This window comes from Vigna radiata, chromosome 10, assembly GCF_000741045.1.
Source record: "Vigna radiata var. radiata cultivar VC1973A chromosome 10, Vradiata_ver6, whole genome shotgun sequence".
NCBI classification, from domain to species: domain Eukaryota; kingdom Viridiplantae; phylum Streptophyta; class Magnoliopsida; order Fabales; family Fabaceae; genus Vigna; species Vigna radiata.
The window spans coordinates 13,330,511-13,352,668 of NC_028360.1; the positions used below are offsets into that span (position 1 = coordinate 13,330,511).

At 29.4% G+C, this 22,158-nt stretch overlaps 3 protein-coding genes and 1 long non-coding RNA gene across 6 annotated transcripts; all 4 read right to left on the reverse strand.

The window, feature by feature from the left end:
- Positions 1-2,273: 2,273 nt before the first annotated feature.
- LOC106775859 (probable ribose-5-phosphate isomerase 4, chloroplastic) lies at positions 2,274-7,136 on the reverse strand. The gene is made up of 9 exons (XM_014663082.2): positions 6,828-7,136; positions 6,188-6,315; positions 5,824-5,893; positions 5,424-5,528; positions 5,233-5,328; positions 5,096-5,152; positions 3,318-3,435; positions 3,159-3,225; positions 2,274-2,683 (listed from the first exon to the last, which is right to left on the reverse strand). The coding sequence occupies exons 1-9, from the start codon at positions 6,987-6,989 to the stop codon at positions 2,611-2,613; spliced, it is 876 nt and encodes a 291-aa protein (XP_014518568.1). The 5' UTR covers positions 6,990-7,136; the 3' UTR covers positions 2,274-2,610.
- A 1,656-nt stretch (positions 7,137-8,792) lies between these two features.
- Positions 8,793-11,195, reverse strand: LOC106774858 (ADP-ribosylation factor 1-like). 2 transcript variants are annotated; one of them, XM_022786920.1, is made up of 6 exons: positions 11,144-11,195; positions 10,317-10,469; positions 10,113-10,183; positions 9,445-9,564; positions 9,254-9,372; positions 8,793-9,050 (listed from the first exon to the last, which is right to left on the reverse strand). In XM_022786920.1, the coding sequence occupies exons 2-6, from the start codon at positions 10,462-10,464 to the stop codon at positions 8,954-8,956; spliced, it is 555 nt and encodes a 184-aa protein (XP_022642641.1). In that variant the 5' UTR covers positions 10,465-10,469; positions 11,144-11,195; the 3' UTR covers positions 8,793-8,953. The 2 variants fall into 2 exon arrangements, with proteins under 2 accessions (XP_022642641.1, XP_022642642.1); XM_022786921.1 differs by lacking the exon at positions 11,144-11,195 and adding an exon at positions 10,845-10,876.
- A 2,610-nt stretch (positions 11,196-13,805) lies between these two features.
- LOC106775590 (solute carrier family 25 member 44) lies at positions 13,806-16,385 on the reverse strand. 2 transcript variants are annotated; one of them, XM_022787138.1, is made up of 6 exons: positions 16,088-16,385; positions 15,611-15,995; positions 15,190-15,386; positions 14,590-14,728; positions 14,235-14,394; positions 13,806-14,140 (listed from the first exon to the last, which is right to left on the reverse strand). In XM_022787138.1, exons 1-6 carry the CDS (start codon positions 16,156-16,158, stop codon positions 14,100-14,102), a joined length of 993 nt encoding a protein of 330 aa, XP_022642859.1. In that variant the 5' UTR covers positions 16,159-16,385; the 3' UTR covers positions 13,806-14,099. The 2 variants fall into 2 exon arrangements, with proteins under 2 accessions (XP_022642859.1, XP_014518223.2); XM_014662737.2 differs by having other exon boundaries at positions 14,590-14,731; positions 16,088-16,380.
- Positions 16,386-20,386: 4,001 nt separating this feature from the next.
- On the reverse strand, positions 20,387-21,855 carry LOC111242644. Its single transcript, XR_002669933.1, has 3 exons — positions 21,412-21,855; positions 21,159-21,315; positions 20,387-20,823 (listed from the first exon to the last, which is right to left on the reverse strand). It is a non-coding gene; the product is annotated as an uncharacterized LOC111242644 (long non-coding RNA).
- Positions 21,856-22,158: the final 303 nt, after the last annotated feature.

Consider the following 22,158-nt stretch of genomic DNA (forward strand, 5'->3'; position numbering starts at 1 on the left):
CGAAAGTTCTTAGAAAGGGAAATAAAAATTAGGTTTACAATATTCTAATAATTTCACAAAAATAAAGAATAATTTAAACATAAATATTTTTTTTTTCAACTCTTCAAAACTATTACTAATCTTAAGATATAAGAGGCATCAGACTTATTCCTTTTGGCTTCCTCAACAAGTGTGAATATTTGAAAACTGAAGAAGATATTTATTGAGAACTTCATAAAGTAAAAATACCCTCTCTCAATCTTCAAAATATATTCTATTTGGAGAACACGAAATATGCTATGCAAACTGAAATTATAAAATCTATACGTTATGAGAATCTTCTACATATTAAATCATAATTTATTTATTAAATTATTTTGAAAATTAAATTCTCATAAAATTTTATGATTGTTTTGAATATTATATCATTTTTCAAATTTCATAACTTACTTTTATCTTTTTAAATGATTTGTTTGTGTTATCCGTTTTTAAGATAAATTCTAAAAAAATGTTTTTAAAATTAAAACATTATAAATAATCATAAAATTAATATTTAAAAAACTATTCCAAAACTCTTAATTAGTAAAAAATTAAAAATAAAACACACGCACACACTAATACAAGCAAAATAGCCTAATTTCACCTTTATTCAAAGCGTGCTTAGTTAAATTGATACAATGTTCTTAGTTTTATAAAGGTATTTTTTTTAAAAAAAATAAATATAAAATAAGAGTGGGATACTTAATTTAAACAATTCTGATTTTTTTTTTTGCATGTTTTGCTTAAAATTAAAACCTTCTAATTTTATAACTATATTGTTATATTAGTTTTTTTATATCACCAACAAACATGAAAAAGGAAAGGAGTGGTATATGCAAATAATAAAGTGAAAAAAAAAAGTCAAAAAGTTTTTCTACACTAACAAAAAGAAACATTTTATGGTAAGAGAAGTCATATTAATATAGAAGGAGGAAGACTTGGAAGACAAAAACAATAAATCCGTTTGAAGACAAAAACAATAAAAAAAGTGAATAAAAAAAATTATAACAAATCTGAAACAATAAAACTCATTATCAATACACCTATTTTTTACTATACTTTATTCTATATCTTTATTTTGTTATTTGATTTTTTTTTTTCTAAAGTCAAGAATGATTTGACATTAAAAAAATACTTAAGATTTTAATATTGAGAAAATTATGAGTAACATCAAGAATTGATTTTAATTCAAATACATTGAGAGAGTATTATTATAATTAGTCATTGCATTAAAAGTATCGTTCTTTTATTATGATTTAAAAAAAAAAAACATACTGTCATATTCAAGAATAAAAATGTATATAAACTAGTCTTTTTTATGTGATCCATGAAAATTTTAATAAAAATAGTTTTATAGCATATAACAAATAGTAACTTTGTGTATTACAATTGAATTAGAGTAATAATAATAATATTTAAAGTAATGAATAATAAAAACACCATAAATTATATATATATATATATATATATATATATATATATTAATTTGAAATGATTTTTTCCTTTGGAATGATTTGGCATAATGTAATATGTCGACTTTAGAAAAGACTGACTAAATAAATTATTTGAAAAAATCATTATATTTTAGTTGTAATAAATAACTCAACGTTCTTACCTGATAAATAATTCAACTTTCCCAAAGAAATCAATAGTTATAATATATAAGATGATTGCAATAAATGTTAGACATTAACAATGTAAATGTATATAAATTAACATTGACTTTAACTTCAAAGAAATATTACACTATTAAATATACAAATATACAAGTACAAGTTTACAGGATAAGTAATTATATTTTATATTTAGCACGACAGAATGTTCTTTTTAAATATTTAGATTTTGATGAACTATTTCAATAAAAAAAATGCGCTAATGTTAATTTATTATTATTTAACACACTTAAATTTTTCACATTTATTTAATATTATATTTGTTTACTTTTTATCTACTTTTTTTCTAAAAAAATATAAAAATTTACAAACCATTTTACTCTTATAGTGTATCAAATAAATTTACTGTCTATTTTCTGAAGCACACATCTCTCCAAAGCATCTCTTTTCACTAATTATCTTTTTGATGAAAATATCCTTTATATACGTCATAACTTTTGTCATAAAGAAATCATAAATACCATAAATCAATAAAATAAAATCTTATTATTCTCTAATGATAATTTAAACTTTCTTCTGCTTAGTAAACCTGCTAAATCAATTATAACAGTCTTATAAAGTGTTTGAATTTAAGACTTCAGGTGTTAAAAATATAGCACAATTTATGCAAACATCACAGATTATCCATATGTCGAAAAGCAATATCGATTGGAATAACAACTTATGTTGTGGCTGGAGACTAGTTTTTTTTTTTTTTCTTATCAGCAATAATTTCTCCAGCCTCTCCTCACCCTTACTATGGAACCATTTGGAAATGGAAAATACAAACCAAAACAATAGTTTCATGCATATATAATACAACACATGTAACTCTCAGCTTCCTTTGATGGTTAGTGATACAGTCATAACAACTCAATAATCTTCTTGCATGATAAATATTTGTGGCGAGATGAAAAAGAGAGGAAGGTTAGTACTGTATCTAACCCACTATATCTGCTGTCAATTTGTCCAAAATGTTCAGCCCATTCTGAGAAGCAATTACCACTGTGCATCTGCATCACATCATAAAAATAGAAATAACTGAGTTGATATTCTTGAGCAAACCACTTTCCAATGCTTCTGTTGTCCAGGAAGAAGAAAAACTAACAGAACAGAACCAATGCAATAATAATTTGGTGAGACTGTGATTTATAAAGTGACTAAGATGTTGACCATGATTACATTTTACTCATTGGACTAAAATCGGTGCACCTAAAGCAAAAACTACAGCTCTGAACTGAAAGTTATTAAAAACTTATACCCTTTGCACCACTTTTGTTAGAGAAAACAACAAACGAGTTTGTAACATTATTTGAAGCGCATGTCAAACACTTCTCTTTCATTGATTACTGACAGACTGAGAAAGGGAAATGAAATTGTAAGAGTGAATCATTTGATGTTTTATATGTCCTATACCTTGCCTTAAAGTTCAACCAGCGTGATTCTCAACTACTTAAAAGATTATAAAAGTGAAGAGAGAAAACTAACGGAATTTTAGATACAACACCATGGTCCACAACACCATCAACTTTACCAAGGCTTTTTGCTACTTCAGCTGCAAGTAATACTAAGTCAGTTAAACGGTCCAGCACAAGTACTAAGGTTTATCACTTGAAACAGGTATAATATAACACTTACAGAACTTACCAAGGTTTTCTATTGGAGATGTAAAGATAACATCAAGAATGTTGTGCCCTTCCCTGGTGACTACTGGAAATTCACCTCCTAACGGACCTGCTTGTCCCATCGATGGTCTTCTCCAGACCTTCATTTACAAAGAGGTGATAAATACAATTACAAAATATAAATTTCTCGATATAATAATTAAGAGAATGAAGAGAAATAGGAAGAGGAGCATAGGAAAACGTCCTTGATCAAATGAGAAATAACGCACAGGAAATAAAGGAAGACTCAAGAGTTTAACAATCCCTTTATAAGTTCATATTATAAACCAACCTAGATAAGACATATGTTAGCACCATAATAGAAGTCAAGAAAACAACTCTTTCCCTTAAAATATGGCAAAGAAGAAACATCTGGCCAAAAACTTTGGCATTACATTCTCCTTTAGTAATTTCGAAACCTTGTTATGTCATTGCTTTACTTTCGGGACAACAGGATGTTTTGTGGTCCTTCTTTTTCTTATACTTGTACTTCTTTTACTCCAGTTTCCGATCCATAATCCAACTTTTAATATAAGTCCTGAAAGGTTTGTTTCTCAAAAAGAGGAAATGTTTGTCTTTGGGCACGTTTTGGAATTAATTAATGTAAATGATCAGAATTGTAGGCCCCCTGGCAAGGCTGTTCATGTTATGTCTGTATCATCAGTTTTCTTCAGAGACAAATAATCATCCTTTATTGTTAAGTTCTATTAGAAACTTTGTAATTGGGTTTTCTGAATAATTTTTAGGATAATCGAACTGTTTCAACTACTTTTATCCTTTTTTGTCTATTCACTGGCATGGAAAAGGGTAATGCATGTGTTGCTAATTGCTATGGGGTAACACTGAATCTATAGGTTTTTTGGGATAAACAGCAATTTTCTAGTCTTCAGAAACATTATAATGAAAAAAAAAAAAATTGACTGCAAAGTAAACACGGGAAATATTCATTGACCATGTGAACCACATAGGGAGTTCCCAATAACTACATCTTTGTATTAACTTAATCCATTGATCCTCCAGAAAGAAGGTTAATAAATATTGCTTTAATTTTGATCCACGGCTTTCAAAACTTTATTACAGTATCCTCCTATCATGTGTTGCCATGTTACTAAAAGAGTATAACCTCTCATGTAATTGTTTTCACAATCAAACTTTTCTGATAACAAATGACTGGACGATAGTACACAACATATCTACACAGAATAGTAGATCATAACTAAGATGTGATTTCATAAAAGAAAATATAAGATAAAATGGTCAACAAGAAGCGAAGATATTGGAGAGAAAAATCTATTGAGGAAAAAATGGTAGCATATAACTGGGATATGTGAGGAAAAGGCCATACAGCCCCGTTAGAAGAACCAATTAGATGGAGTACCCAAAGGTGGAAGTAGACAAAGAAAGACTATTATGTGCAACCATTGAAAAAAAAATCTAGAATTAAAAGCCTCTCCAAAGGTTAAGGTAAGAACACAATGCCATGTTTGACTTATGAGCAAATCCCGTTAGAGGAAAAGATTTGAATTGTTGTTGTGGTTCATTACAAAATCCTAAATCATTTAATAAAGCAGCTAATACCCAGTTACATGTCTATACACATCGACAAAGCAAATTGTGTCAAAATACCATAAATCTATAAAAACATATAAGATCCTTATGTCAGCATCATTTTTTAAGTTGATAAGCAAGCAAACTCATAAAACATTATTTATTGCATGCATTTGTAAAAAACTCGGCAAAAGTGTAAAATGTAGAATAAACCTCAGCATCACCCAAAAACATATCATCAATCTCTTCAGCAGTAGCCATCCAGTTGAGCTGAAAGGAAAATTTTGAGTATTAAAGATAAATATACACAAGAAAGAATCACTAAACTAATCTTTTGCATAGCTGCTTACAGACTGAATTAAAACTGGAATAGAACCTTCCAGACCACCTTTGTACTGGTTTTCTTCAATAATGAAGACAAGTTTATTGGAGGCATTTATTATAGACTGCAAACAAAACAAAAAAAAGGAGAAATCAATTGTTAACACAAGATAATTAATCTCCACAAATAAATACAGAGAAAAATGTTATAGCAGCTCACTTTCTCCTGGATTATGGATTCCCCACTTTGCAATTTCCGTCGCCCAATGATAGCAACAAGTGTTCCTTCTTCTATGACATCAGCATCATCAAATGCAAAATCAATCTACAACAGAGTAAGCCAAAGAATCTACAATAAGAAATATTTCAGTCTTATACAAAATAAAATCAAAATGCACCGAACTTCACAGTCGACACAGTTCAGCATTACATGTTTTCTCTTTTCATTTCTTCAAAGTTATGCATATATGATAGACCTTTTTTATTTTGTTTTTTTCTTGGATAATCTTCACCAGGGTTGCATACAAGGATATAATTTCTGGCATCATCCAAGATTCCTTTAAATCAAGAAACACTCAACATTAAAAGAAAATGTAGAAAATCACTATTTTTTTTCACACTTTAGAACTTTCTTGGTAGGTATCCAATGGAATCCCAGCCTTTGCAGCTTCACTAGCACTTGCAACAGACCTGCATAAACCAATGCATCAATCTCAAGTGGTTTGGTGGAATTATCATCTTGACACACAAATTAGAAGCAATATGTTTTAAAACAATAGAAATGCCTAATCTTTGCATTGAATAGAAAAATGTCTATGTAACAATGAAGTAGTGAAAAGTTAGAAAGAATGTTAAACTTCAACTTTAACCTAGCATAATTTAAATATATATATATATATATATATATATATATATATATATATATATATAAAGCATAGTACTTTATCTGAAAGGGAAAAAGATATGAAAGGAGGAAGAGCTCACATGGGAATCCCAACTATATCCTTCAAATTACCCGTACGAAGCTGGCGACCCAAATGCTGAATGGCCATACCAGAAGCATGACCAGACCCCAATCCTACAACCATGCCACTTTTTACGTATGTATCCACCTACAAAACAACAAGACATGCCTACAAAATTCATTCATCTCCCAATAGCATGGACAGTTAACAAGCGCAATAAAGGGGGTATTTGACACTTACCAAACACATTTTTTTAACAAATATATAAGCTGTTTGAGAAAAAAAAAACAGAAATTTTTGCTGGCATTGGCATAACCATCATTGATTGAAGTGAACTTATTTTCCTTACATGGATGCAAAAACCAAAATTTGAATGAAACTTGATGAATACACATACAATGGGAACCATTAAGGACATTTCCTTGCACCCTTTTGTCAACTAATTCACACAAAATAACAAAAGTGGATGTTGTGAACATTGTCAAAAGGCAAGTGAAAAAAAGTAAAAAAAAAAAAAAAAAAAAAATCCTACTATAAAGAACATTGTAGTTATTGAGTAAAATGAAAAACAGGATATCGATCACACTTAGAAAGATGCAATAGAGTGAACAAATTTTGAAAATTGAAGACAATGGTAACTATGAATTCATAGTTCATACAGTGTATTCCGCTGCTTGAAGGAGAGCAGAACTGTCATCGAGACAGGAGCGAGTGACCATCCTCAGAAAATTGGGTCTGCATCTTCTTCTGCCTAACCGAGGTGTGGGAGAACGCAGAAGATGCCTTGTGGAAAAGGATGAAGATGAAGCTACTGAAGCCATTGCTCTTCAGTTCTCAGTCTCCTCAATTTCATCAAAGTTTAAGGTAGTGATAATGGATAAGGGATTATGGCCACTCTACTCTAACTGATATGAGCGATAACAGCACAGAAATTTCACACACGATTTATTTTTTGTCCCTTAACTTTGTATTATATTTGCCAATTAATTTCAATTACTTATAATCTCTCAGAATTTTCTTCCCATGGGAAGTTCAAAAACAAATTTATCTTGTCCATTTGAAATTATATGTATCAACATTTCTTAGCCACCAGTTTTTATTTGTCTAAAATTGAAATAAAAAATATTTAATTATATTTGTTTCTGTTTGGATCTTAAATAAATATTAAAAAGTTTAGTTACCATTCATATTTTTGTGGGTAACTTCGTTATTTTGCAGAGATATCCAATTTTCCACAACTTAGTTTGTTATATTTACCGGGATTTTGTTTTTATTTTATAACTATTGCATGTTTGAAATGAATATACGAGTCAGCATTTTGTTATTGTGTTTTATTTCATAATTTTAATGAAATTTCATGAATAAAGGAGAAGTATTTGTAAAAAAAACTAAAAATTAAAAGGAAAAAAGTAGATATTCATACTTATAAAAAAACGTAAATGTTATTTTTAGTCTGTATTAGGTTTGAATTTTTAACCATATTTAAGTTATTATTAATTTTTTTAATTGTAGAAAATATAAATTCTTAAAAATATAGTTTAAGTTGTCTTCTTAGTATTTAATGTAAGAAATTTGAAACAAATAAAAGTCAAATGAAACTGTTGTAAAAAAATTAACAATTGTATATTTTACATGCAGAGAAATTACTCGAGATAATTTTAAAAATAGTGTTTATTATTATCACTAAAATACTGTTTTATCTGGATGTGTATCTTAAGATTATAAAAATATTATTATAACTAATGATTAATATTATAGCATTTAAAGATGAAGTGATATTAAACCATCCTTTATCAGATTTTATTAATTGCTATCAATTATTATTAGTACTATTTCCTTGATGAATATTACAATTAAATACTTTCTTGAATGGGTCTCTTAGATATAGAGACGATCGACAATTGATATATTTCTTTCGTTTAAATGTATACTTGAATTATTAACTTTATAAAATCTATAATTTTCTGAGGAGACCATAACACATCATCTATACTAATATAATAATCTTTTCAAGAGAGGGACCAACCAGTCAATGCGTTATATGATACTATTTCTTTTGACAAATTTCTCACTGGCATAAACATATATATTATTGCTGTCTACACATTTTTAAATATCTATATTATTATATTAATAAATAATCATATATAATGTAATTATAACTAGTGTAATATACATTGTACTAGTTAAGTTACAAACTCATAATTATCGTTTTCCAAATTTAATTCATTTGATGCATAAAAAAAAACATGAAGAAAAAGTAATTACGCATAATTATATGAAATAATAATTTTAAAAAAAAAATACATGTGAAGTTACAAATTATAACAATATAAAATAGGAAATTTTCAAACTCACAGAAAATATTACATGTTAAAAAATAATAACAATGTTAGTTATTTATTTAACCAAGGACCAAAAATGAGAGCTATATGTTTTGCAATCAGCACATAGCATAAAACTTGGTTAAATCTCTATTAGACGTAACAATCAACACAAAACATAGAACTTGGCTAAATCTCTATTACATGCAACAAGTAGCTGATGTACACAAAAAAAAAAAAAAATGTCAGAAAAACAAAAATGAAAAAAATATCAGGAATGCAAACTTGCAACATCATAGATGAATAACATTTATTAGAATTAAAACAAGATAAGAGGGGACAACAGAGTATTTTTCAAAACAATAGAAAAAGGGTAATAATCATAAAACTACAACAGCATTGATGCCAACAATTGCCACTAAGCATCTCTAATAACTTTGCTGTAGACGAAAACAATTCTACTATTTAAAGGAAGCCTTGGTTGAAATGTTGTTCGAAAGCCAGTCTAGTCCTTCGTATAAACCTTCACCTGATGTTGCACACGTACTTTGGATGTACCTGGGAAAGACATGCATGCACATAGTTCAAAGATGTTTAAACTTGTGTGAGAACAAAACAGGATTATTAAAGTCATGTTTGGTTGAGTTTGGTGTTTTCGAAACTCAGTTTGAAGAATAAACTCAACTTATAGAGATAAGACTTTAGCTACTTTTACAAAAAAAATAGATTAGCAGTTGTCATTGTTTGAGGACTTGAGTTACCAGTGACGCTGGCGCAGAGAGTTTAGGCCAAGCCTATCAGTGATTTCAGCAGCGTTCATTGCATTAGGAAGATCTTGCTTGTTTGCAAAAACAAGCAACACAGCATCTCTTAATTCATCCTACTCCACGAAAAACATCAAATTAATTTACAAGGATGTTTTCACTTTTTGCATATGAATACACACACAGACCTCGTTCAGCATCCTATGCAACTCATCTTTAGCCTCAACAACACGATCACGATCATTGCTGTCTACCACAAAAATAAGTCCTTGTGTGTTTTGGAAGTAGTGTCTCCACAAGGGTCGAATCTGAAACATCCCCATGGAACTGAATTATTAAAAATGCTGAATTTAAAAAATAGGGTAGTTAAAATGAACTATGACAAATCTGTGACAATTACTTGTACAACAGTATTCTCTAAAGTTAAATTTCAGAGTGACTTGATTATTCCAGAAGCATCACACAAGCGTAACATACTTCCTTTCATACTTTTTCAGTTTTTGTTTTACACAATCTTTCGTGTCGCTTTTCTAACACGATTTGGTTTCTTGTGCAGAAATCGAATCTACAATATATAGATTCTAGAATTTCTACAGTTCTGCACCATTTTAATGGTGAGAGTTGCAACATTACAGCTATAAGATAAATTGGAAATTGTTAGACAAACTTTTTATCACTGTGAAGTTCAGAAACTCGACAGGGTATAGTTCTTTTTCACAGGATTATGTTATCTCCCAACTCAAGAGTCAAGTGAGAACAATGTCAAAGTTCAATATGACTCAGTCAGAAAAAATAAATAAAAAATAAAAGGGTAGAAAATTTATTGAGTGATTGATTATTTTCTACCAATTATCACCTTATCCTGACCGCCAACATCCCAGACAGTGAAGCTAATGTTCTTATACTCCACAGTCTCCACGTTAAATCCTGCATAGATAACCATGTTATTAAACATGATACAAAAGAGAAATAGAAATGATGTTATGCATAAAGTTCTTCCATAGTTAAAACTTTTTGTGAGTATTTCCACGGATTTCATAAGATTGAAAGGAAAACATACCGATAGTGGGAATGGTGGTGACAATCTCCCCTAACTTCAGTTTATACAATATTGTGGTTTTACCGGCAGCATCAAGACCAACCATAAGAATTCGCATCTCCTTCTTGGCGCACAAACGAGAAAAAATCTTGCCAATAGATAAACCCATATTGTCTGCCATTACAGTAACCATAAAAATCGTAACAGTGAAATAATCTCAAACTAACTTGAAATTTCATGAACATGATAACGATAGCCAAGAGATAATATAAACTCAACACAAAAATAATCTGCAATGATACACTTATACTACGAGTTGTTAATGTCACATTTTCCCGATAACTGTCGGATTGTAAGTTCTATTAGCAATTTACGCAAACACAAAGAATGAAAGAGACATTATAACACACTTATGATAGTGATCCCAATGTCAATCTGGGTGATTATGGGAAAACATGATATATATATATATTACTTACAACGTTTGAGGTTTTACACATGAGGAATTGCAAATACTAAATTTAAGGTTAAGAAAAATAAACAAATTACCTCTAGCTTAAGGGAATCGTTCCTAGGTTTTGAGAAATCTTAAACAATGTAACATGGATTGTACTATCAGAATATACATCTCAGAAGCCCGACTCAAAGACCAGCTAATAAGTGGTTCAATTCCATTCAAATGCACACAAGAAAATTCAGAAGCAGAAAACATAAACATAAAAAAGAAATGTATTTCTCGTAAAATTAAATATTGTACACAAATTCGAATTTAATACGTTAGAAACAATAAAAGAAAAGAAAATGTACGCAAGTAATTGAATCCATGTTTGAAAAAGAAACAAACTTACGTGTTGAGATAGGACAAAAGAGGAAGACAGAGACAGAGAGAGAAGTGGACAAAGATGCAGATTCAGAAACACAAAAACTATTGCTCACTCTCTGTCTCAATAAGGTTACGCAAAAATCGGATATCAATGTGAGAACAGTTAATTTTTTTGGATTTGACCCACTATTTAGGTTTTAGTTGGACAAAATTCAATAAGCATAATTTTATGACTTAAATTAATTAGCCTTTTTCACAGACAAATTATTTGTTACAAAAATAAGGGTTTGAAACCAACCAGGTGTTTGTATTTAATGTTACAAAAATTTATTATGATTATTATTTTATTGGCATGTTGTATTATTTTTTTTAATAATTTTATATGTTATATATTTGATTATTATTATTATTAATGATTATAAATACACCATAAAAGTGAAAGAATAAGGTTGTTCTTCCTCCATTCCGAATCATCCCTTGTATTAATCCAATTTAATTTATATATTTAAGAATTCTTCGGTAAGCCTTTTGACACGACATGACTTAGTTGTAAATTTTAGGCTCTGTTTTTTCTACATTTTTTAACAAAATGCGCCAATATCACTTGTTTCTTTATTTAATTGCGTAGAATGCCATTAACATGTGGGTACACACCAATCAGAATCGCGAAAATAGACATGGATGCTGCAAGAATAATTATAGATATAATAACAATAATGGTTTTAATACTATATTTTATTTTAATATAATTAAAATTAATGATATTTTATTTTAAATTACCTTTATAATAAAGAAAAAATAATAATATTTTATTTTTATCAATTAAAATATTTTTTAATTTAGGTTTAATGTCTCAATAGGTCCCTATTTTCGTCCAAAATCTCAAATAGGTTCTTTCTTTTTCGGCGTCTCAATTAAGTCCTTATTTTCTTAAAATTGAATCAAATATGATCTTTCTGTCAAATTGAGATGACACCGTTAAGAAGAGTATCTTGACCGTGTAATTTTTTATTACGTGGCATTGAAAATGTGACTGAATTTTATTTTTTTAATTTTTGAATTAAAAAATGAAGTATACTCTGTAAATTTTATTTTTTAATTCAAAAATTAAAAAAATACAATTCAGTCACGTTTTTAATATCACGTAATAAAAAACTACACTGTCAGCATATTCTTCTTAACGATGTCATCTCAATTTGACGGAAAAACTCTAAGACGTAAAAAAAAAAAGAGACCTATTTGAGATTTTAGGCAAAAAATAGGAACCTATTGAAACATTAAACCTTTAATTTATTAAAACTATTTCATTTCATTGCTCAATTGTTTTTCATAAATTTTTATTTCCCCTCTTTCTATTTTTTATCATTCTTTCTCTCTCATCAATCATATAAACTAATTTAAAAGCTATTTTTAATTATTTAAAAAAAAACAAGCTTCTTTATACATAAAAAAATAGGAAATGTCACTAAATTATTATAAGTTAAATTTAATTATTACAAACCATTAAATTATTGACAATGACATTATCATCTTTAACAAATTATATATCAGCCAAAAAAATCCTACTTCAGTTACTCACTATTATCAAATTTTTTAATAAAAGAAGATTCATTTAGAATCCAAACATTATCAATTCATTCATGCAAAGCTTGTTTTGAAATGCCACAAATTTTTTATTTATAGCAAAACCAAAGTTTGTCAAAATCATGTTACAAGATTATAACAACAAAATCTAAATAATTGATTGGGATTGCTTTCGTTAGTGAGTAACAAAATGAGAAAAAATTGTTTTTGTTAGTGAAAAAAAATGTAAGTGGAATTGTTTGAAAAGAATGATAAGTTTTGATTTGATTTATAATTTTCCTAAAAATAAATTATAATGTTCCCTTGACGATAATGATTGGGTTAGTCATAGATAATGTCTTCTTATCGCCATGAAAAAAATACATTCATTGCTTGTTCCGCTATTTATTGAATACTCCTATAAAAAATTCATTAATTTTTTTCAAATTCCGAGATATCCATTGAATAACCATAAATATTTAAAAAAAAATATTTTGGATTTTCAAATGAAGTCCAAAATTAAATTGTAAGAAATATAAATAATAAAAGTTAGCAAAATTATAATTAAATATTGAAATAATTATTTGAGTGAAAACAATCTTAAAAAAAATACAAAACAAGTTTCAGACACCAAAAAAAAAAGTAGAATTTTGAAAGAGAAAATAAATTTGAAAAAGAGTGCAAAGATTTATTTACATATCTCTAATTTCTATCTAATGAATGAATTTGATGGAAAAAAACAAGAATTTACATATCTCTAATTTCTATCCAATTTAAAGAATTTCTCACCTAAACATGAAACCCTTACAAAGTTGCGCATTTTTCCTACCAAGTTTAAGGATTTTAGACATTTTAGTTCAGCGCCTATGTTTGGCGACTTTTGGCAACACTATTTAATATTTTACTTCAGTTTTTACGGTTTATTGATATCTTATCATATATATATATATATATATATATATATATATATATATATATATATATATATATATATATTATCATCAGTAAATAAGTTAATAACTATGTAACAATTGGATTATTTTTTACTACATAAAATTTATTTTAGTTGGAGTGAAATTATAAGACCTAATCATGTTACTAATAAAACATAAGGCTATTAAAAGTGATATAAAAAGCAATGTAAGGAAGACTATTCTGAACTTATTCTACATGTAAAGCCATTGGAATGAAGAATAAAGTGAAAAACAACAATTCTCCACATTCCAACCTACCCCGATACTCAAGAAAGTAACAAGAATTTTCTGTTTAAACACCTAAAAGAAGAAGTTCAATAAAAATGTAGAAAAGAATCCACAGGCTTTGCAATACTGCATCATATAGAGCTTGAGGTTGACGGGGATTTATCAATATGCTGTCCCTCCACAGAAGGTAGAGATGCTCTTGCAGTACAGTTGCTACTACGTAAAAGACCTCAAACTTGATTGAACCGATAATCTCTCTGCCAAAAGGGGTTAAAATGAGAAATTACATAAGGCTTAACTAAAAGAGGAGGTTCATATGGTGCCAAAATAAATAAGCAAGAGGTGACATACTTATCAGTTCATAAGTAACAATCATGGTTGTTCCATAAAGTGACATGTTCAAAAATCTTGGTCCAAAGCCCCTGTAAAATCCCCACCATCCATCTTCCTTAAGGAGAATCTTTGCTGTCTTCAGTACTGATGGTCTTTCAGAGCCATAGTTGTCCATCACCTTTATGCAAATAAAAAATTGACAAATCCAAAATACCCATATTACAGTCTAAAACCAGAAAGGGGAAAAAACACAACATAAAAGAAACACTAATTGATTCATTGGAAGATATATCAGTCCCAATATAAAATCCTAAAAATGTCTTGCTTCGTGAACAACAGCAAATCCTAAAGATAAGAGTCTCATTGCACATACCTGAAGACGTGTTTTCACAGTATCTATGGGAGTAGTGATAACAGATGAACAAGCACCAGCCACCATCCCAGCACTAGCCTGAACTGTAACCATTTCCACATGTGAAGGTTTTTTACCCGTATCATCTTTGTAGCCCAAACTTCTAAAAGCCAACAATCATTCATAAATTAAAAATGGAAAAAAAAAATCATTTAGAGTCTTTAGGGTGCGTTTGGAAAGACTTAAATGGAACATGTTTTAGCCCATTTACAGTCTGGAATCTTCTATAAGCACTTGTTAACTCTTAACTTGCTCTGCATGGCTGCTGAGCTCATTAAAATAGGATCAAATTCAGATAGAATTATTTAAGTGCTTTTTTTTATATATTCAGAATTGAAGTCTAATCTTAGTAACATGTATCAACCACTAAAACTTTAACACAGGCATTCATTAGTCATATTATTATGATGAAACTCCAACTCTAATTTGATACCAGGACCAGCAGCATCTAATTCTTGCCCATTAAGACAAGCTTCAGGTATCTGAACCTTATGAACAAGCTTTCATACTATAATCCAAACACACCCTAAGAAGATAGTGGTAAAAGAGCACGGAATGTACCTCCAAATTAGGTGTTGTGCGGCAGCATATGAACCCCACCAAAGTGCAGAAGCAGGGGACTGCGTAATCGCCGTTAATCCGAAACCCCTATACAGACCACGAAACCCCTCATTCTCCACAACTTTCCGAACAACATCAAACGGCCCTCTACAAAACGCTGTCCCAGGAAGACCCTGCACCATCAACCTCTGACAAATCTAACAAACAGACACAAAACCATTCACAACATCATAAAAAAGTATAGTAACAAAAAAAACAGAATCATGCACAGAGCGTAGGAGCTTTGTTTCAATCAAAATTTCTTGAAATGCAAAAAATTTCATGAAAAAAAAAATTCTCATCAGCTTAATTTCAACTCAATCTTATAAAATTGAGATGCAAAGTAAAGTTTGCATTATGCAGATCTCTATCAAGGACATACCACATCCAAGGGCACGAAGTAGACGCAGGAAACCAGGTTAGAGATCATGCCAGCGAGTGCGTTAGCGAGGCCAACACGAGAAGCTTCTGGAATGCGAGTGGCTTGCGTGTGTTTCAGGACAATGTCTTTGGAGACCTCAAGAGAGGTGAGAGCCAGAACCCTACCGGGGATTGAACCAATGGCGGAAGTGCCGAAGCCTCTGAAGATTCCCGAAACGCCATCGCTTCGCAGAATTTGGGCCAGCACCGACGTTCCTCCTCGCACGTGCCAGGACTCCGACCCCGCCACTTGCATTCGTGTCTTCACCACCGCCGTTGGATGAAGCAGGCCTGATTGAGCCGTGAAGAGAACGGCACCGATGACGTGGAACTTGGTTTTGTCCAACCTTATATCGAATTCACAGACACAACAAAAAACATGGTTGGTTATGAAGTGAATGGTTCGAACATTGAAGCGTAAATGTATAAGAAGCCAAACCTGTCCCAGTTTATGTCTGTGTCGGCTAGTGGTAACTGTGAAGTGGTAGCAGCATCAGCTTCCATGCTCATAAACAACTACTTCAACTAACTTTTCTCAGTCTTTGGCTTTTGCTTTGGAAGTTTATGTGATGAATATAACAACAGTATCTGTGTTTGTTTGAGTTGTGTATAACAAATGATGTCTGGTTTCCAGAATATTTGCTGAATGAAAGTTGGTAATGGAGAAAAGAAGAAGAAGAAGAGGACTCCACCGCTTCAGGAGAAAGTTCCAGTCTTTCCAGAAAACGTGATTTTTTATTTTTATTTTTTTTAGTTTATTTTATGTTGTGTTCAAAAATATGGTTAACTCAATATAATATTCTTCTAAATAATAAATAAATTTGGATCAAAATATGTCCTATAGTAATAAAAGTAGCTGTTGTTAAAATATCAGTTAAGCAAGTAAATAGTGTATTAAGAAAAAATAAACATTGTTCTTTTTAAAAATAAACAAAAATAATAATAATGCTTGGTTGAACCCAAAAATGTGAATCATGGGATTTTGTCAAAACCCATCAGTTCCATATAAACCAAAATAACTCACTTAACTAGCTTGATTTAAAATTATCTCCTTTAAAACCGCCACTCAAAAAGAGAACATAGTTGAATTATAAAAAAAAAACATTGTTTTGTGATACTTTTATACCGTAATACATTTAAATTAATTTTAATCGTATTATTATAAATATGAAAAAGTAAATCAAACTTAAAAAAAAAAAAAAAGTGATCGTGTACGTATCGTTTTATATCTTTTATATAATGAAAAATCTTTAAATATTTATCAACCAATATTTGGATGTTATAACTATTTTGTATAGTCTATTTTATCTATGTATATTTATCAACCAATATTTTATTATAAGAAAATATTGAAAAGTTTAGCCTACTTTCGCTATTTAATTCTTATGAAACCAAATCAAATAAATAAGAAAAAAATGGTGAATTATGTATTGAAATTTGTAGACAGTTTTATACAATGTTTTGTTTGATGTTTGACATTTATATGTAAGTTTTAGCCAATAAAAACTGCTTTTTTATAGTTTAAATTTGATAGCACGTAATATAAGTGAGTTTGAGAAAAAATGAGTGATATTTAATAACGATTTATTTGTAAACGAGATTAGTTTTTATATATATATAAAATATTATAATTAAGGAGAAAGAGAAATAAAAATACACGTATTTAGATTAAGAAAAAGATATTGAAGAATAAAAAAGAAATGAGAAAAAAAAAAGATTGTGGATTCTTTTATTGGTAAGGGTGATAAAAAAAATGAGATAAATTTATATCAATAAAATAGAAAATTAATTTTGTAACATTCTAAATATATAATATTAAAAAATAAAGGAGTTATTGCATAATTAATAAAATATAATAATTAACGAGACAGAGAATAAAAGTTTCTATATAGTTATAGAAAATATAACTATAAATTTAACTTTATATACAAGCTAACTAGAATGAAACTATATACATTTAAATAGTCTGAAAAAAATTAAATATGTGTTGTTCCTTCGTCTAAAGTTTGTTGCACGATCACTTCATCATACTTTTCTCACATATATTGGATGATTATAGTCAAAACAACAATGTACAAACAAAAATACAAACAAGACACAAATAAACGAATAAGCTAGTGATACAAAATAATTCATAATATATTCAAGCTTTTTCACACATGAATCATATTTCACATAAAACAATTCAAACATCTTAAATATGTTAAAACCTAGATTGTACTCTTTAGATTTAGTATGAATGTCGAGTTATGGCGGGTTGTGCACTTGTGGTGGCTCTTACTGGTTTGCAAAACTATTATCAATGGGTTTCACTCTACCACACTCACAAGATTAGTCTGTATCGTGTCTTAGGCCATATTGGAAACACTTAAACGAGGACCTCATGTTACTCTCACCACATGTATCAAACCTCTTTATTCGAGAATGAATAGACATCAATTTCAGAATAACCATTAAACTTCTTGTATTCATACTAACAACACTTTGATACAACCATTGAGAATCCTCCTTATATTTCTCACACACCTCGTTCCATTTATACACATGTTTCAAACCTTACCATAGATAATACAATAAACCATTATAACTTTTAAAATCATACACATAATTGAAAAGAATTAAAAAAACACCCAACAATATATACTCACTTGCTTAGTTAACAACCCTGCTCGCCCAGCGAAAGAAAAAACAAGCTCCCCAAGCTAAGTAAGCTGATTCGCTCAGCCTTTAGAATTCCCTGCCAAAAACACCAAATTTTCGTCTAGCAAAAGCTAAATAGCAAGCTCCTCAAGCTGATCAAGCTCGCTCACTTAGCCTTTGGAACTTTAACAAGCCATAAATAACTTACCAACACACCCGAAACATTCCATTTAGACACAAAACCTATGATTCAAAATCTCAATAATCCAAACCCCCAAAATGCACTTAAAACAACCCAAAACATCACCAAAATATTACTATCTTTGTCTAGGCCAGATTTTAACTAATTAACCACTTTAACAAGTCTCAATTCACCTCTAAGCATACTTTAAAATTGAATTTATCCGTTTTAACCTTTAGTTCAAAAACTTAAACTTGAAAGCCTCGTATTTGACTCAAAACACCCATTACACCACCTAGTTCTATTCTCCTCCACCTTTAACCGATTTCAATATAACCAAGAACATCTCAACAACATAAATCAACACGAATAAGAGTTTAACACATAATCATACAAAGTCCATAAACTTCATGTGATCAAGCACAATCTCACAACAACAATTTACCTTAAATAATATCGTTGTTGTAAACATTCAACATATATCAATCACATCCCAATACTATCCATTGTTAAATTAACATAAGACATTATTTAGCTTCTCTTAGTTTAAAGAGAATTACCAAAACTCTAAGAACGCACCACAATTAGTTAAATCAGAAGGAACTCTATGAACCCCTACGAATCATCAATCAGAGTGAGTCCTTAGGACCTCAGATTGGCAAGCAACTAAGAAAATATATCAGAAGACACATGCAATAAAGAATCCATATGCACTATCTCAACCTAAGAATGAGTGGAAAATGAGTCAAAACTTACTTGCTTTATACTAAAAACTAATCGAATGGGAATGAAGATTGCTCACTCGTAATCTACTAGAAACTTCTAAATCGTCGAACAAATGATCGAGGAATCATATATGTCAGAGAGAATGTATAAAAACTCAAGAAACAAGTTTTAAAAATATAATTTATATTTTAAATAATTAAACGAGTTTAAAAATTTATATTTATATTATTAATTTATTTTAAAATAAAATACTCGATTTTATTATTTTAAAATACCTATAAACTTTAATCATATGTTTTCTATGATTTTACAATTTTACTTTATTTATTTATTTTAATATTTTCATTTATTTAAACTGTAAGTTTGATTATGATAAAATACACTTTTTAAAAATTATTATATTTGATTGAAGAAAGGTTGTCTTAAAAACATTTTGCTTTTTTTGTGTGTTTTTTTATACTGTTTTTTAAACTTTTCTTCAAAATCGATATGCATGAATAATACCACGAAAACAAACATAGAAATATATTAAATTTTCATGAATTACTATGCCTTTTCAATTTAATAAAAATCAATGAATTTAAAAATAAATTTTATATTATTTATTTTAAAAGATTTATAAATAAAAATGAATAAATATAAAATTAAAATCTATAAAGGTTTTTAGCAGTACACTGGCATGATAAATAAAAAAAATTAATAAGTAAAAAAATAATATTACAAAAGTGTCATTATCAAATATATAAAATTATTTTTGTATTAGTTTAAATTGTTTTTTAAGAAAAGTGGTCATGAATAAATTCAAAAATATTATTAAGAATTACAATAAATGAAGAATATAATATATTCAGTATAAAAGTAAATGTTAAATATTTATAGAAAAAAATTATTATGATTATTATTTTATTGGCATGTTGTATTAATTTTTTATAATAATTTTGTATGTTATATATTTATTATTAATGATTATATATTTAAGAATTCTTCGGTAAGCCTTTTGACACGACACGACTTATGTTAGGCTCAGTTTTTTCACATTTTTAACAAAATGCGCCAATATCAATTTTTCTTTTTTTTAATTCATTTATTGTGGGTTAAATAGATTTTGTGGTTCCTATTTTTGTTGGTTTTTTTCAAATAGGTCCTTTTATTTTCAAAATGATTAATTTGGTCCCTGATTTTGAAAAATTAGAACAATTAAGTTCATTCCGTTAACTTCTCTAGACAACGTTAAAAATTATGTTTACTGGTAGGGGAGGTGTCATTTTTCAAACACATGACACGTAATCACTTTATGAAGTGGACTTAAATTATTTGTTTAGCATTAAAATTAAAAAAGCACGTGTTTTAAGTAAAGGTAAAGGTAAAAGAATTGGAGAAATTTGAAAAAGTGATTGAGCTGAAGCTGATAAAGGGTGGTGGTGGTTCTTCTTCTTCGTCCTTCTCGAGCTGCTTGTTCTTGTGAACACTTTAAGGCTTTGAGTCTCGAGCTTGCTCCTCCATCCCCAACAAGGGAAGAAGATAGAAGTTGGTCAACACCAACTTTAGCTCTATCCTTTTTCTTCTGGGTAACCACTTCCACTATCCTTCAGATATGGATTCAGTTCCTTAGGATTTGTTTTCTTTGGCTGAACAAAAAAAGCAAACAAATATGCCCTTTTATCACCATACATTGGCTCAGAATAAAAGACGAAGACAAGCTGCAAACTGTATGACAATGTTTAATACAAACCACAACAAATGGAAGGGTAGTTCAACTATCAGAATTTCAACAAAGAAATTAAAACATTGTTATCCAACACTTTTATCTCAAACAAAATCAATATATCAATAATGAAATAAATAAAATAATATAAAATACTTCTCTTGCAGAAGAAGGCCATATAATCAAACCACTTTATCTTCAGGAGGGATTAGCTCACCATGTCACTACCTAATACATTCTTTTAGTTTTGGAAAATACCTTATCTTTTTTCCCATTTCCCATTCCTCTTTTTGGAGTACCCATCAACCATTTCCCCCAATCCTCAATTTCTCTTTGAACCATTGATAGCCACTGTGGTGCCTTTCCCTGCAACTATCACAGAGTCGCACTCCATCATTTTTTGTTCTACCTAAACCTGCAAAGAGGAATGTAAGTCAAAAATCCTCACACCTTTGATCACAAACCCCAACATTCCTCTACATTTTTTTTTGTCACAAAACCATCAGCGTACCTATCAGAGCGAGATACCAACCCGATCGAAAACAGAGAATAAAGTAATAGGAGAACCCATCGTCAGCGGCGACGATGGCGGTCACCGACAGTGTCTCCGGCACCGGTAGCAACTGATCTCGTTAGTAGCTGTGAGAATGTGTCGCAGGAAGTGAAGAGGAATGAAAAAGGAAGACTTGGCGGTGTGATCGGCAATGACTATGGCGATGAACAGTGTCACCGACGATACACTGATTGAAGGGAAGGGCCTCACGGTGGTTGACACCTATTTCTGATTACAGAAACTTTAGGTTTTCTGCTCACGGGATGGGCGAACCCTTTTTCATTTTTCTTTGATTTTAAAACCTAAATAATTTAAGTCCACCTGTTATCTGCCACGTCTTTTAAAATGACAACTCATCTAGCCAACAAATAAGATTTTTGACGCCATTTAGAGAAGTTAACTAATAGACTTAATTGCTCTAATTTTTCAAAATCAATGATCAAATAATAGAGACCACCAAATCTATTTAACCTTCATTGTCTGTAAAATGCTATTGACGTATATGGGTACAAACTTATCAAAATTCCTGAAATAGACAAGGATGATGCAAGAATCATTATAGATATAATAACAATAATAATACTATATTTTATTTTAATATAATTAAAACTAATGATATTTTATTTTACATTACTTTTATAATAAAGAAAAAAATAATAATATTTTCAATTAAAATATTTTTCAATTTATTAAAACTATTTCATT

Excerpts from the sequence above, each read along its gene's own strand:
- LOC106775859 (XM_014663082.2), bottom strand. The coding sequence starts at position 6,989 with ATGGCTTCAGTAGCTTCATCTTCATCCTTTTCCACAAGGCATCTTCTG. Across the intron at positions 5,529-5,823 it reads CCTACCAAGAAAGTTCTAAA|ATTGATTTTGCATTTGATGA; the intron begins GTGTGAAAAAAA and ends ACTCTGTTGTAG. Across the intron at positions 3,226-3,317 it reads ATCTCCAATAGAAAACCTTG|CTGAAGTAGCAAAAAGCCTT; the intron begins GTAAGTTCTGTA and ends TATTACTTGCAG.
- LOC106774858 (XM_022786920.1), bottom strand. The coding sequence starts at position 10,464 with ATGGGTTTATCTATTGGCAAGATTTTTTCTCGTTTGTGCGCCAAGAAG. Across the intron at positions 10,184-10,316 it reads CACCACCATTCCCACTATCG|GATTTAACGTGGAGACTGTG; the intron begins GTATGTTTTCCT and ends TTATCTATGCAG. Across the intron at positions 9,373-9,444 it reads TGCATAGGATGCTGAACGAG|GATGAATTAAGAGATGCTGT; the intron begins GTCTGTGTGTGT and ends TTCGTGGAGTAG.
- LOC106775590 (XM_014662737.2), bottom strand. The coding sequence starts at position 16,158 with ATGAGCATGGAAGCTGATGCTGCTACCACTTCACAGTTACCACTAGCC. Across the intron at positions 14,395-14,589 it reads CTGTGAAAACACGTCTTCAG|GTGATGGACAACTATGGCTC; the intron begins GTATGTGCAATG and ends ATTTGCATAAAG. Across the intron at positions 14,141-14,234 it reads TGTTACTTATGAACTGATAA|AGAGATTATCGGTTCAATCA; the intron begins GTATGTCACCTC and ends CCCTTTTGGCAG.